At 38.9% G+C, this 12,157-nt stretch overlaps 1 protein-coding gene across 1 annotated transcript in view; it reads left to right on the forward strand.

Annotated features, from left to right (window-relative positions):
- Positions 1–12,157, forward strand: part of PDK3 (pyruvate dehydrogenase kinase 3) — a 51,572-nt gene that overhangs the window by 18,201 nt on the left and 21,214 nt on the right. The window contains exons 2-3 of the mRNA XM_050333324.1: positions 382–523; positions 7,672–7,743. Of these exons, the coding sequence (XP_050189281.1) occupies positions 382–523; positions 7,672–7,743 (214 nt within the window). The remainder of the gene's footprint in view (positions 1–381; positions 524–7,671; positions 7,744–12,157) is intronic.

Raw genomic sequence — 12,157 nt, forward strand, 5'->3', positions numbered from 1 at the left:
TGTGTGCAGTATTCACTTTTTAAAAGCTCACTTTTTAATATGAAAGTTGTACTGATAAAAGCTAGTATTTTGGGGTCTTATTTCCAGCTAATATCAACTATTTGATATTTGATGAATTTTATTTCTAGGATGAGAGATTTTTGTTTATAGGTGAGATGGTGTGAAATGAGGAAAAGTGTCAGACAAAAATGGTTACCTGCTAGGAGGGTAAAAGTTTAATATGTGTCTTGCGAGTGAGGGGGAAGTGAAGGTGGGTACTGAAATAGTTTTAAAACTGTATTTAGTTTCACGATTTTATTTTCTTTTTTAAATTTTCTAGCACTGGGAAGTCTAAACTTTGATCTACTGCAATGGACATCTGTTTTTCCTTCCTTCTAACAGGTCGTGACAATGCATGTGAGAAGACATCATACATGTTCCTGCGGAAGGAACTCCCTGTGCGACTGGCAAACACCATGAGAGAAGTCAATTTGTTACCTGAAAACTTACTTAACAGGCCTTCAGTTGGGCTAGTACAGAGCTGGTAAGTTTAGGAAAAGTGCATTGAAAAATGATTGTGAAACTAACACTGTGTGTTGCTCTGCTTGCAAAACAGAGTTCTGAATCGGTCAGTTTTCTGCCTTGAATTGTTGATAGTGCGTGTGTCTTGTCAAATGAAGTTTCATTTTCTTCTGTCTAATGTTAAGTAAATACTCTAATATGGATCTTAGATAACAATTTGTGAGTTAGTCTTGTAAGTCAATAAAAGCATACTCTTGTCTCCCAGGTAATGAGACTGAATGAATAACTTGAAGAGCAAGCTTTTTAAACATTCCTTACTGTATTGCACTCTTGACTTCTTGAAATAGCTCCTTCTTTCTCCTTATTCTTTCTCTGTCAAAAATGCTGAGGGAAAATTTAAACCTTCTTCTCATTGCTAAATCTTTAAAAACATAACCTGGTATTCAGTGGAAGTTATGGAATGGGTCAAAAATCTGATGTCATCCAGTCAACAACATTCTCTGTAGTAGTAACTAGTGTAGGTCCGAAGTGATTCAAAGTCCTGTCATCTTTTCCACAACAATTAATTCCTAGCCTCCTTACATGTTCAATGAGGATTGGAGAGACTCCTGCTTTGTATGTACTAAACTCTAAAAAACTGTTGTTCATGGGTATTTATAGTTTCTTTGTCTACAAATACTTGATCCAGAGAATTTATGTAAAAATGTCTTTGCAGTATACAACAAACTTCCCTTTGTGAATAGCAGCTTATTCTACTATAACAGCAGCTAATGTAGCTTGTGTTAAATTCAATCACAGCCCTTGAGCCAAGAACTTCCATGCTGGCTGTACATTGACTACTGGGTTGGGTTTCTTATTTATCAAGCTTCAGACTTAGAAAATATAAATTAGGATATGTGGTATTGTGTTTGTCTGTGAAAGGTAATACTATCTGTCTGGATGACCACTTCAAAAACAGAGATTAAGTGCTTCAAATGAGTGTAAATGCTCTGGAGCCACACAATAACAATCACTTTGTGGTTAAGTGGCAGCTTGCAAGGTTTGAAGCCTTTTATCATCTTCCTGATGTCACTGGCAGTTGTTATGCCAAATAGGAAAGAATGGATAATATGTAGGCTTTCTGGGCTTTTCTGATCTGGATGGCTTGTGAAGCTGTCTTTAGTGAAATGTTGACAGACAGGTGAATGAAGAAGAGGAAATAATTTCTCTGTAGTGATTCTACTGCATAATTCTTCTAGTCCAAATATCTGTGCTGTGGCATAAGCTTTTGCCTTGCTAATGCAGAGCCAAAGAACCTTTGGATCACTTCTGGCAAAGGAACTGAATGGCTTTTTGGAGTAGATGCCCCTTTCAGAATTTTTGTCTAAGAGGTTTGAGAACTCATGGATTGACTTCTATGGCCACAGTACATACTACTGATTAAAAAAGGAAAAAGAAGAAGGAGGAAAACCCCAGTATCGAGTTCTATGATAATGTGATTTGCACTATCGCAGCTGTAGACCAGTAGTTAATTAAATGGGCTAAAATATCTGACCCAGAGATGGAAGCTTGAAATGAAAATGTTTTCCATAATGACCTAATTTGGATCCATAGTTAACTAATAGTTTTTGTTGAAGGGAGTATATTCACTGAGATGATGGAAGAATATTTTTGTGATCTTATGTCAGAATTAACAAAAGTAGTTGTAGCATTTTTTTTTCCTGATGTGGACTTCAAAGACCATAGTTCTTATTCTTCTACTCAGAGGTTTTTAATTGCTTTATTAAACATTTATGTGTAGTTTGTAAGTCCAGGTGATGAACCTTGCTCAAAATTTCCTTTAAGTTTTATTTTGGTCTTTATAGAAGCGAAATAGTTTTACAAACTTCAGTGTGAGTGACCTTGAGTGTTATGCAGCTATGCTGATGGCAGGTTTTGAAATGTGTTTATAGATTCTTAACCTAAAACTTAGACATACTGAGAGAGATTCCTCTTTTTATGCAACAGAGTAATATAAATATAAATTTAGCTGTTCAGCTGTTTTGTGAACTTGTAAAATGAAAAATCCTTGTCTTGATGCACTTCAAAAACACTTCAGATCAGATTTCATGATCCTTTGTTTTGGCTGCTCCATAGGTTGAGGAAGCTTGGCAGTTCATTAATATGCAAACAAAATATGATGTACACTTGCCACAAGTGAGCAAGGACATTTAATGCATTCACTTTGATGTTTTTATTTGCTAATTTTCAGTAATTCATGTAGTCACAAGCATATTTATGATTTATTTCTAAAACTAGAAGTCTTGTTTATGTGCTTTTGGTGAGACTCCAAATAAACTGAAGCTTTAAAATTTGAGTTCCCAATCTATTCCTTTATGTCAACATGCCAGAAAATAATACAAAAAGGTCCTAATCTTTAAAGTGGGTTTTATTGGACTTTTAAATTAAATAGGCTCTGTAAATGGATGGAACTTAGTTTCGGTGGAATCAGAAAGCAAGTAAACCTGCCGGCAGTACAGCACGGGTTCTTTCTCATCAATCCTCTGTCCATCCAGGCATCAAACATTCTGGATTGCGTGAATTTCCTCGGCCCTTACGGTTCCCTGGGGAAGCAACCTCATTTTGTCGCTTCTGAGAATATGTCCCTGCTTGAGGCAATCCCTGTTCCCTCGGTTGGTTCTCTAATCCATCCATCTCCATGGCCGTGCTGGAGGCACTTTGCTTCCTGTGCTGAGCTCCTTGACTGCACTTCCCTGCCTAACAGATTTTGCAGCTGATTGCTTGATTGTTCCAGGAAAGGTGCGCTGTTCAGTTTTTTCTCCTTCCTTCCTGGGTTCCTCAGCCTGATGTGTGCAGCACCGAGGAGAGGCAAGTCTGCTGTCCTTCTTCTGTGCTGCTCAGTTATGCTTTCCTGAGTGGATCTGGCATTACCCAGAGAGTGAACCGTGAACAAACCAAAAATAATAGGTTTGTGTTTCAGTCGGTGTGAAGGTCAAACATGAGCTCTGTCCCAGTTTGAGTTTATAACTTTATGTGTATCTTTCATGTGGATAGCGAGGGAAGGTGTAAACTGAATCAAGACAAAAACACAGTTAATAAGTTCAGGCTGTGAACTGTGATGATTCCACATAGCAGGCAGATCAACAATCAGGCACCTTGTTGTCAGTTCTTCAAAATTAATGAGCAACTTCCTAGTTACAAAGAAGTGGGCCTTTTTTAGCCACTCTAACTAAAGTACACTGCAGGTAGGATATTGAACACACGGCACAATTATGTAATAAAGGATATGGTCACTAATGTGATGTGATGAGGGCAAATAGTTACAATTAAACCTCAGAATGGATAAGGACAGAGCTTGTAGAATATCTAAGGTAAATGTGAGGTTTGCACAATATGTTACTCAGTCATATGTAAAATTCCCATTTTATTTAACCCTGGCCTAATTTCTCTTTTTCTTTAGCATGTTTCCTTAGAAGATGCTATACATTTTCATTTCTCGCTTGGGAAAGACCCATTAGAGAAATAGGTACAGTTTGGGGATTAATAATTTTTTCTTTCTCTATTTTCTACATTGAGACTATATTAACAAGATTGTGTTACCATGGAGATTTATTTTATCTTTTTAGTGCTTTGGTGTTGGAGTGATTCTAAAGGAAAATCTCCATGAAATACGTATCAGGGAGAGAAGCATAAGTATCTTGCATGAATTAAAAAAGAAAGGAAAATCCGAAGTTGACATTATGGGCATTTACAGTGCTTTCATGTATGAAGTGTACCATTCTAAAATTACTGCAATTGGCAGGCTAACAGGAATTCAATCTACTTGGCAGTAATTAAGAGAAGAACAAGGCTAAAGGGTGCTTGAAACCAGAGAGCTTGCCCAATGAATTGTAGTGAATTGTGATAAAAAATTAAACACCAGAAAGACAATAGATTTGAAGGGCATGGGCTTTGATTTTTGCTTTTGATGACTCACTAAAGATAGCAAAATATAACTGACACTTTCTTTTTTTCATATATGATGGGATTTTTTTTTTAGGTGTATGTCCTGTATGGTTGTATTGATTTACTAATGATACAGCAAGTCATGTGTTATTCTGGTACTTTTCTCCTTTGTTCTTTCTGGCTGGTAATTGTATGTGAGTTATGGTTAAACATCACAAGGTCTTGATTTTCATTGCTTGATAAATGAAGGTGGTGACTATAGGATTTATTCCTATCTGCACCCACATTTCAAAGCAAATGCAAGGAAATAGATGGATTTTGTGAAAGGGGAATTACCTTTTCCACACACTGTTACAGGAATTAACTGTGTTGCTGACTGCTCACCTTTTGACAGAATGTAATGGTGATGGTGATGAAGACAATGTTGTGAATTACTTAGAGCTAACCAGAGCCATGATTTTCTTTTAAACATATTTTTGCTTCATTTCTTTAATTTTGATGTGTATGGGAGGGAGTGTGGATTTGGTGTACAAACAGGAGATCACACCTGCATAAAAGAAAAAGACGTACAACATTTGCAGCTCCGAGTTTCGGTTCAGAGACTTGAGGTAACACATGAGGTGTTACAATATCCCAGGCTGGGTGACGTATAGTGGTAGGCATTGGGCAGTGGGTTAGATTGGTTTGACATAAGGTTACCTTTTCCCAGCTTTGTTTAGTCAAGGACTTGGAAGAAATATGAGTAACTTAGGTTTGAAGTGAACCTCTTCTCTGAGCTGGTCCCTCTGACTTGCTGGATGCAGTGCTTTTGTTGCTGAACTCCTGAAGCAGCATTCATTTACTTTAGAATCAGAAAGAGACATCTAAGTGTTGTTGATAACCCTAAAAGAAAAGCATTGCCTGTTTCCATAGTTTCTCCATCACCACAGAGATTAAAGAGTGGTTACTTCATCACATTTATAAATTTCCTTAGAACGTTTAGTTAGTGTAATTTTCCTTTGTTTCAGAATTCCTCACTGGTGCTATGTTGAGCTTGCAGCATAGTGACCTCAGAAGGTGGTGTTTGGCTGCTGGTTGCACTGAGGAGTGGTGGCCATGTTTGACAGATTTTCTGTGCTTGAGACCTGCTTTAGTCTTTTTCTGACTGAAACTGTTTTCTGCACAATTACTTCCTGCATTAGATGAAACACTTGACTTGCCCCTGCCTGACATTCTAGTAATGCTGATCCTTCAACAAAGGAATAGTGATGGCTAATTATTCCAGGAGCTCCAGTCTTAGGACCAAAGTCCCAGTAAGCTAATAGAGAGGATGACTCTCAGCGCAACTCATAGCAGTAATGGTAGGCAACCAGTGCAGCCCACACAGCACAAAAATCAGATGTGAGCTACCCTCAGTACCAGCAGCATTCATTGTTGTTTTATCCGTGGTGTCAGCACAGGATTGATGGTGTTGGAGATTTCTGGTGGGAGGTCTGTTGTAAAACCCACCTGCTGTGTTGCTTCTCAAGTGTAGTAGTGTCCTTCAGAAACAGGACTTTGATAATATTATATGATGACAGATGGGGGTTGAAGAACATTTGCCTCTTTGGAATGAGGATGATCATAGTTTGTTCATTGTTGCACGTGGAGCAGCATAAAGGAACATGTTATAAAATAAGCAGTACTTGCAGGATCACCTAGTTGCCTAACTTGTAAGAGACAAACATTTGGAGGATTTCTGTAATCATTTGTGATGATTGAAGGAGGGCACAAATGCACTGAGGGACAGGAGCTGCTGTTACGGTGCTGACCGTGTTGACAATGTCAGTCTCCCTGGGGAATGTCAAAGTGACCTGTGGTTTTGACTTGAAATGGGAGTGGAGTAAGCAGCAGGTGGTTCTGGAGAGACTCACATAAACAACAGGGCTGTCTTAAGCTTTGCTGTAGCTTGAAGATGTAGGGTGAAGTTCAATATTCTAATGAAGCTGGTCTTAACATAGAACTGCTACCAAAAGAGCTTGTGCCTAGACCATTCTGTTGATCTGAGCTGATCTATGGGGTTGCTGCTACTGAAGGGGAAAGGCTTGGTCAGTGCTTTACTTCATCACTTGTTTTGCTGTTTCCCTGTGTAGACTCTGTGCTGTATCTTATCTCTCTTGTGCTGTACCTTTAGCTGTTTAGACCTTTCAGTGAGTTGTTTTCATGTGTGAGAGAGGTGTGTTTGGTTTCTGTATCAATCTTTTTCACCATTGGAGGGAGTTACAGTTGTTGACAGGCATATACAATTTAGTGTTGATATCGTAGCGTAAGTGGCAGTGCTTAACCAGGAGCAAAGGGAGGGCAAAAGGAGTGGAATGACAGCTCCTTCTGGTGACTTTAAACCCTACCTTTTGTATGTGTGATTGATACCTTGTGTGAGTTACTTCAAGAAACAAGTCCCAGTTCTGTAGTCTTTAAAGATACGTCTGTACTGCTAAATGAACCTACTGCAGGAGGGATACCTGGTGCTGAGGCCCAGTGACATGAGGTGGCAGCATTTATCATGCTGTTGGGCTGGTGTCCTGCAGAGCAGGCTGGCCGTGTTCATGCTGAGTGCTTCTTGGCCTTAAATCCTCCTTGGGTCCTCTGTGGTACGTCTGTGGCTTTAAGCCCTGGTTAATCTCCTGTGAGCTGACTGAACTGGAGGGAGCTGTGTTGTGTAAGGGGTTTTTATGAAACTGAGGGTTGTGTCACACGGCCTGCAGTACAGTGTGAGGAGATGTGGGAGCCTGTGGATGGGCGTGCTCTTCTGGAGAACTGTGGTAGGATCAGCTTGGTGCACTCCTGTTAGTGTGGCTTTTGGGGAGTGCTCCCTTGGGCTTTATTTTGGAAGGAAAGGTGGATCGCTCTCAGAGGAGTGTGGGAAGAAACTTAACATCTGTAAAGAGTGGATGAATGGAAGAATCAAGACCCAGGGATAAACTCAGTATCTGAAATTACAGACCAACCAGTGGAGAGGTTTTGCTCCTGTAAACTTCAGCTGGATTTATGTAGCAGTTTTCCTGAATTAGTAATTTTTCCTGAAAAAGTAATACTTTTTAACTCAATATAATATATTGTAACTGCTTTCTTTCCCTTTGTTGTAACATCCCACTTAATTTTAGCCTTTGCAGAGAACTGTGACTTATGCTTCAGTTGTTTTAGGTAACAATATAGTCTTAAAATTAAAGAAATTCAAAAGTATTTTAGGTTTAAGTATTTTAACTTTCTCATTTTTGCTTATTCCAGGTACATGCAGAGTTTCCTTGAGCTTTTAGAGTATGAAAATAAAAGTCCTGAGGATCCTCATGTTCTGGATGAGTGAGTAATTTGTTTTCTCATGACAGTCCATTTAAAATAATTTGTCTCAAATAGCAAGTGGTTTTGTACTATAGGATAACAACTACCTTATTTGTAAGGTAGTCTTTGTACAGCAAAAGTCAAAATTGTAATCTGGAGTAGTATGTAGAAATCTTTAGTGCTTTTGAACAGTATGTTTTGCATTTATGCAGTCTGGTAGTTAAAAAAAGGCAGCATAAAATGCTTCCTCCAAGGCTGTATTGAGAGGACAACACGGATGTCAGACTATACTTGTGCATCAAATACTTACGACTAAAATGTCATTTAGTATACATGGAACTTAGTTCTCTGTTATGCATAATGTAAATCAGCACATTAATAGTTATATTCAATTACTGATGTTCACCTACCCCATTGGATAACACTAGAAAGGAAAGCTTGGCCGATTCTCTTGACCAACAAAATTATATTAAAATTGCCATTATAATGTTTCCTTGAAATGTGTAAGCATAAACCAGAAAAGAACCCACATGTGAGTTCGTTCAACAGATGCAACATGTGCATCAGAGACTTGAAAACAAAACAACCAAGACACACACATGCCCAACACTAAGGTCTGTGCTTACCCTGTACTGTAGGGTAGCCAACTTCGTTTCAGGATATTACTTCTTGCAGGTTTTTTGGTCCATTAATTAGTTTTTTAGGGTAGCTTGTCTTTTAAACTTGAATTTCTTTTTAAGCTCTGAAATTTTGCCTGATCAAGCAGTGCTTTATAGACTCTAGATTTACTCTGTTTGTGCAAGGTGTGGCCTGTGCTGTGCAGAAATGGTGTTTTGCCTTTCATTAGCTACAGATACATTGACTGCCATGTTACATTAGGTTAAGTAAGGGCTTTAGTAGGTAGTGCATTTCAGATGTTACGCTCTTTTGGTTGTGGGCCTCTTATCTGAGATCTTTACGCTTTATTTTTTTTTTGGTATCAAGCAATACATTCAGGAGCTGCTCAAGCACATGAGTGCCAAGCTACCTGTGTGGCAGAACTGCAGAAGGAACCATAAAGATTATAGACTGACTGATGAATTGTAGTGCTAGTGAACAAGGGAAAGTAACGATTTTCTCAGTGGGAGTCCTAAGCTGGAATGCTGTCTTCAGTTTTGGGTATTACCTATTAAGAAATTAAAACACTCATGAACAATATTGGTATGAAAGGAACAAGAAACAGAGACTTTGGTAGTTCGACCTCTGAATAATGTTGAAGTCATTTGTTTTGGTCTGGCAGACAAAAGAGATTGAAGTGGAGACACTGGAAGTCTGTGTGCCAAAATAAAAAGGTCACTGTAATAAAGGATCATTGGTTGCTCTAACTGAAGAGCTAGAAAACTGGAAAATGGCTGATTTTTGTTAAAGTTGAGATTAGGCACAGGGCAAAAAGTAAAAACTGTAATATTAGTGAGAACAGACTGAAGGCTGTAGAGTATCTCATTTTAAAAACTTTGATGAATAGATTGGATAGATGTTCTAGTCATGCTTATTCTGTAGTGGATAAATAGATGAACTTTTTGACTGCCTCTAGCTGTTACATTTTGTGATTCTGTATTTATAGCCTGATAATTGGCTGATGATACAAGAATTTCTGTTTGTGACTGGTTTATCAGCAAGCTTTCCTTTGAGCGGGATTAAGGTACCAAAACATGGGTGTGTTCTGCCCTTTGAGGTGGCATTAAGCTGTCCTAGGCATCTAAGCAAGCCTGGCAAATGTAACGTAGGTCCTCTTAAGCCCATAATGTCCTGAATGTGCAGGTTGAGGCAAAGTGGTTATGTTGCTTCTGAAACCATCTTAGGTGTTCTGCAGTTAAATAACTGAATTTCAGCTTTTTTGGACTTCACGGGTTCAAGGTAGATCACAACACATATGTTGCTTATCAAGGTTAATGAGTAGCTCTCTTGGAGATCTATTTTTAGAGTCTGTTCACAATTATCACATGAATTATCTGATTCTGCCATATGGATGTGGCATTCTTGATACTGTTTCATGGCAACTGGAAATATTGTTTGCAATGCTCTATATTAGCATGAAAGAACAAATATTTCATAATGAACCAAATATTTACACATTCAGTATAAATGCTTCTTAAAAGCTTTGAAATCTTGCAGTTCTTTGTAATTAAGTACATATAATGAGGATGCTAGGAATTTATTGCTACCAATTGGGGTGAAGTCCAGATAGGGACTTTGACAGTAAGAGTTGTCTTTTGTACTGAATTTGGCCTGTGAAAAGAGATGAAAAATGCATTATCTGATTAAAGAGCAGATTTATTCTTTTTGAGAGTATTGGATAGGTTGCCTAAGATTAGAAAGCTAGATTTACATTCCTGCTCTTGGCATGTCAGCTCTTCCAAACTTTCTAAAGGCTATGCCATTTAACTGGATATTGAGCTGTAATTAGCAATTTTAAAATATTCTTTGCAAACTGTGTCTTTCAGAAATACTCTTAACTATATCCTTATTTATCTTGTAATAACCCACAGATAAATCTAACAGATCTCTCAACTCGGTGTCAGTATTCCATGTTGCTGCTGTCTAGCCCTATCCTACTTTTGTATTATGGTCAGAAGAGTATCAGTATGCTCAGAAAGTATCAGGAACACAAGCAGTTAATGGGCTTCTTTTCAGTGGGGAAAGAACTCATCCCTGAGTTCATTTAGTTTACAGAAAAGTTTACTGTTCTTTTGTAATGGCATGTATCATTTCATACAAAATTTGAGCCGTTATCTGGGACTTTGTGGTAGTGTCTTTAGAGATGCATAAATAGAAATAGTTCTTCAACCCCAATGGTTTGCTCAAAGAAAAACCTGGGAGTTTATAAGGTATGCCTGGTCCCTTGAAACAAAGGCCTTCTTGTCTGGGCAGTATCTGCAGTGTATCTGTGAGTACCTTGCATGTGTAGCCTGTAAGGAGGGGCTGGAGCAGCCTTCATCTCTGGGTTCCTCTCAGCTGTGCTGTTCCTGCATGGAGCACATTTTACATATTAATGTTATGTATTATATGGCTCATATTACAGAAGACCCAGCCTTGCATCCTTTGGTCATTCAATGCCCATCCTTGTTAGAGTCCTGTGTGCTATCAAATGACTTTGGCATTTCATGATGGAGCCCATCTCTTCCTTTAGCTTAATTAGTGTCGCAAGATGTGAGTCTTGCCTGGGTGGAAGTAATTCTGTTCCTGTACCGCCTCAGCAGCTTTGTTTTGGAACTGAAGGTGGTGTCCACCTCAAGCACTCAAAGCATGAAGACTAACAGAGCAGCTGATTTTGGAAATTAGTGCCTTGGTGGTCTTTTTGTCAGCTGAGGTGGACTTAATTTCTGTCATAGTTGATCGGGGTAACAGTAGCAGAGGAGAGAAGGGGAGCTAAAATGATCTAAGAGGTTGGATATCCACAGATGTGCTGTATCAGTGTTGGCAGTAGTTCGTCAGCTAATACTTTCTAAAATGGTGCAGTGCCTTTATCAGTTGAACATAAAACTGTCCCCTGATTTTTGTGTTATTTCTCTGTCTGGGGAGTCTGCTCTGGTATTCTCAGAATTTGGGCTCTCTTTCTGAGGAAACCATTTTATCTGTTAGTATTACAGTATTATAGATGTTATCCATGTAGTGGCACAACTGTCTGGGAAGCCATGCAGTGAAGTGAATTGGGAAATTGATCTAGTGGAAAAATAGCCCCCTTTTAGCCCTGTGGTCCCTAAACCATTACAGTGTGTGGCCAACAGAGACAGACAGCAGTGCCCATTCAGTGGAGAGGGTGAGCGGGTACAGGAGTAAGTGCAGAGACTAAACTAAAGTTGTTGTTCTTCAGTGATCCATTTTTTTTACCTCAGCTCTTAGTGTATGAACTGGAGGGCAGATGCATGTTCATGAGTGTTACTTTTTTTGTGAATGTTAGATAAAATGCTTTGAAGGGATTTTTGTCCCGGCATTTCCTTTATGAAGAGGTTCCAAGGTGTTTGAGTTTCTGTTACGTTCTGTTGGTCAGCAGAGCTTATGGAGATGTATTGCGACATCTCCACATCACTGTCACGGTCAGTATTGTGGGCATATGCCAAATGGTAGCTTACTTTGCATTTTTGATAGCACAAATATGTTTTCTCAAGCTGTAGAGTGGTCAGGTGGAAGTTTTTCCACAGTTCTGTCAAACAGTGTGATAGCAGAAGTGCAGAGAGATAAGGTGTCCACTCTTGGTGAAGGGTGTAAGCTGGCAGAAGTGTTGGAAATGTCCAAGTTGTCAATATGCATCTGTATAAACACACAGGTGGAGGCTGCTTTTCAAAAATTGAAGAGTTTGTAAAACATGCAGTGCACATGTGCTTTCAAGGACCACTTAACTCCAGCCTCTACACCCTCGAGTTTCCTTGCTGTTTTCTCCCTTTGTGGCCCTGTC

Source organism: Myiozetetes cayanensis, unplaced genomic scaffold (genome assembly GCF_022539395.1).
Source record: "Myiozetetes cayanensis isolate MyiCay16 unplaced genomic scaffold, myiCay2020 scf5-8, whole genome shotgun sequence".
Lineage (NCBI taxonomy): Eukaryota > Metazoa > Chordata > Aves > Passeriformes > Tyrannidae > Myiozetetes > Myiozetetes cayanensis.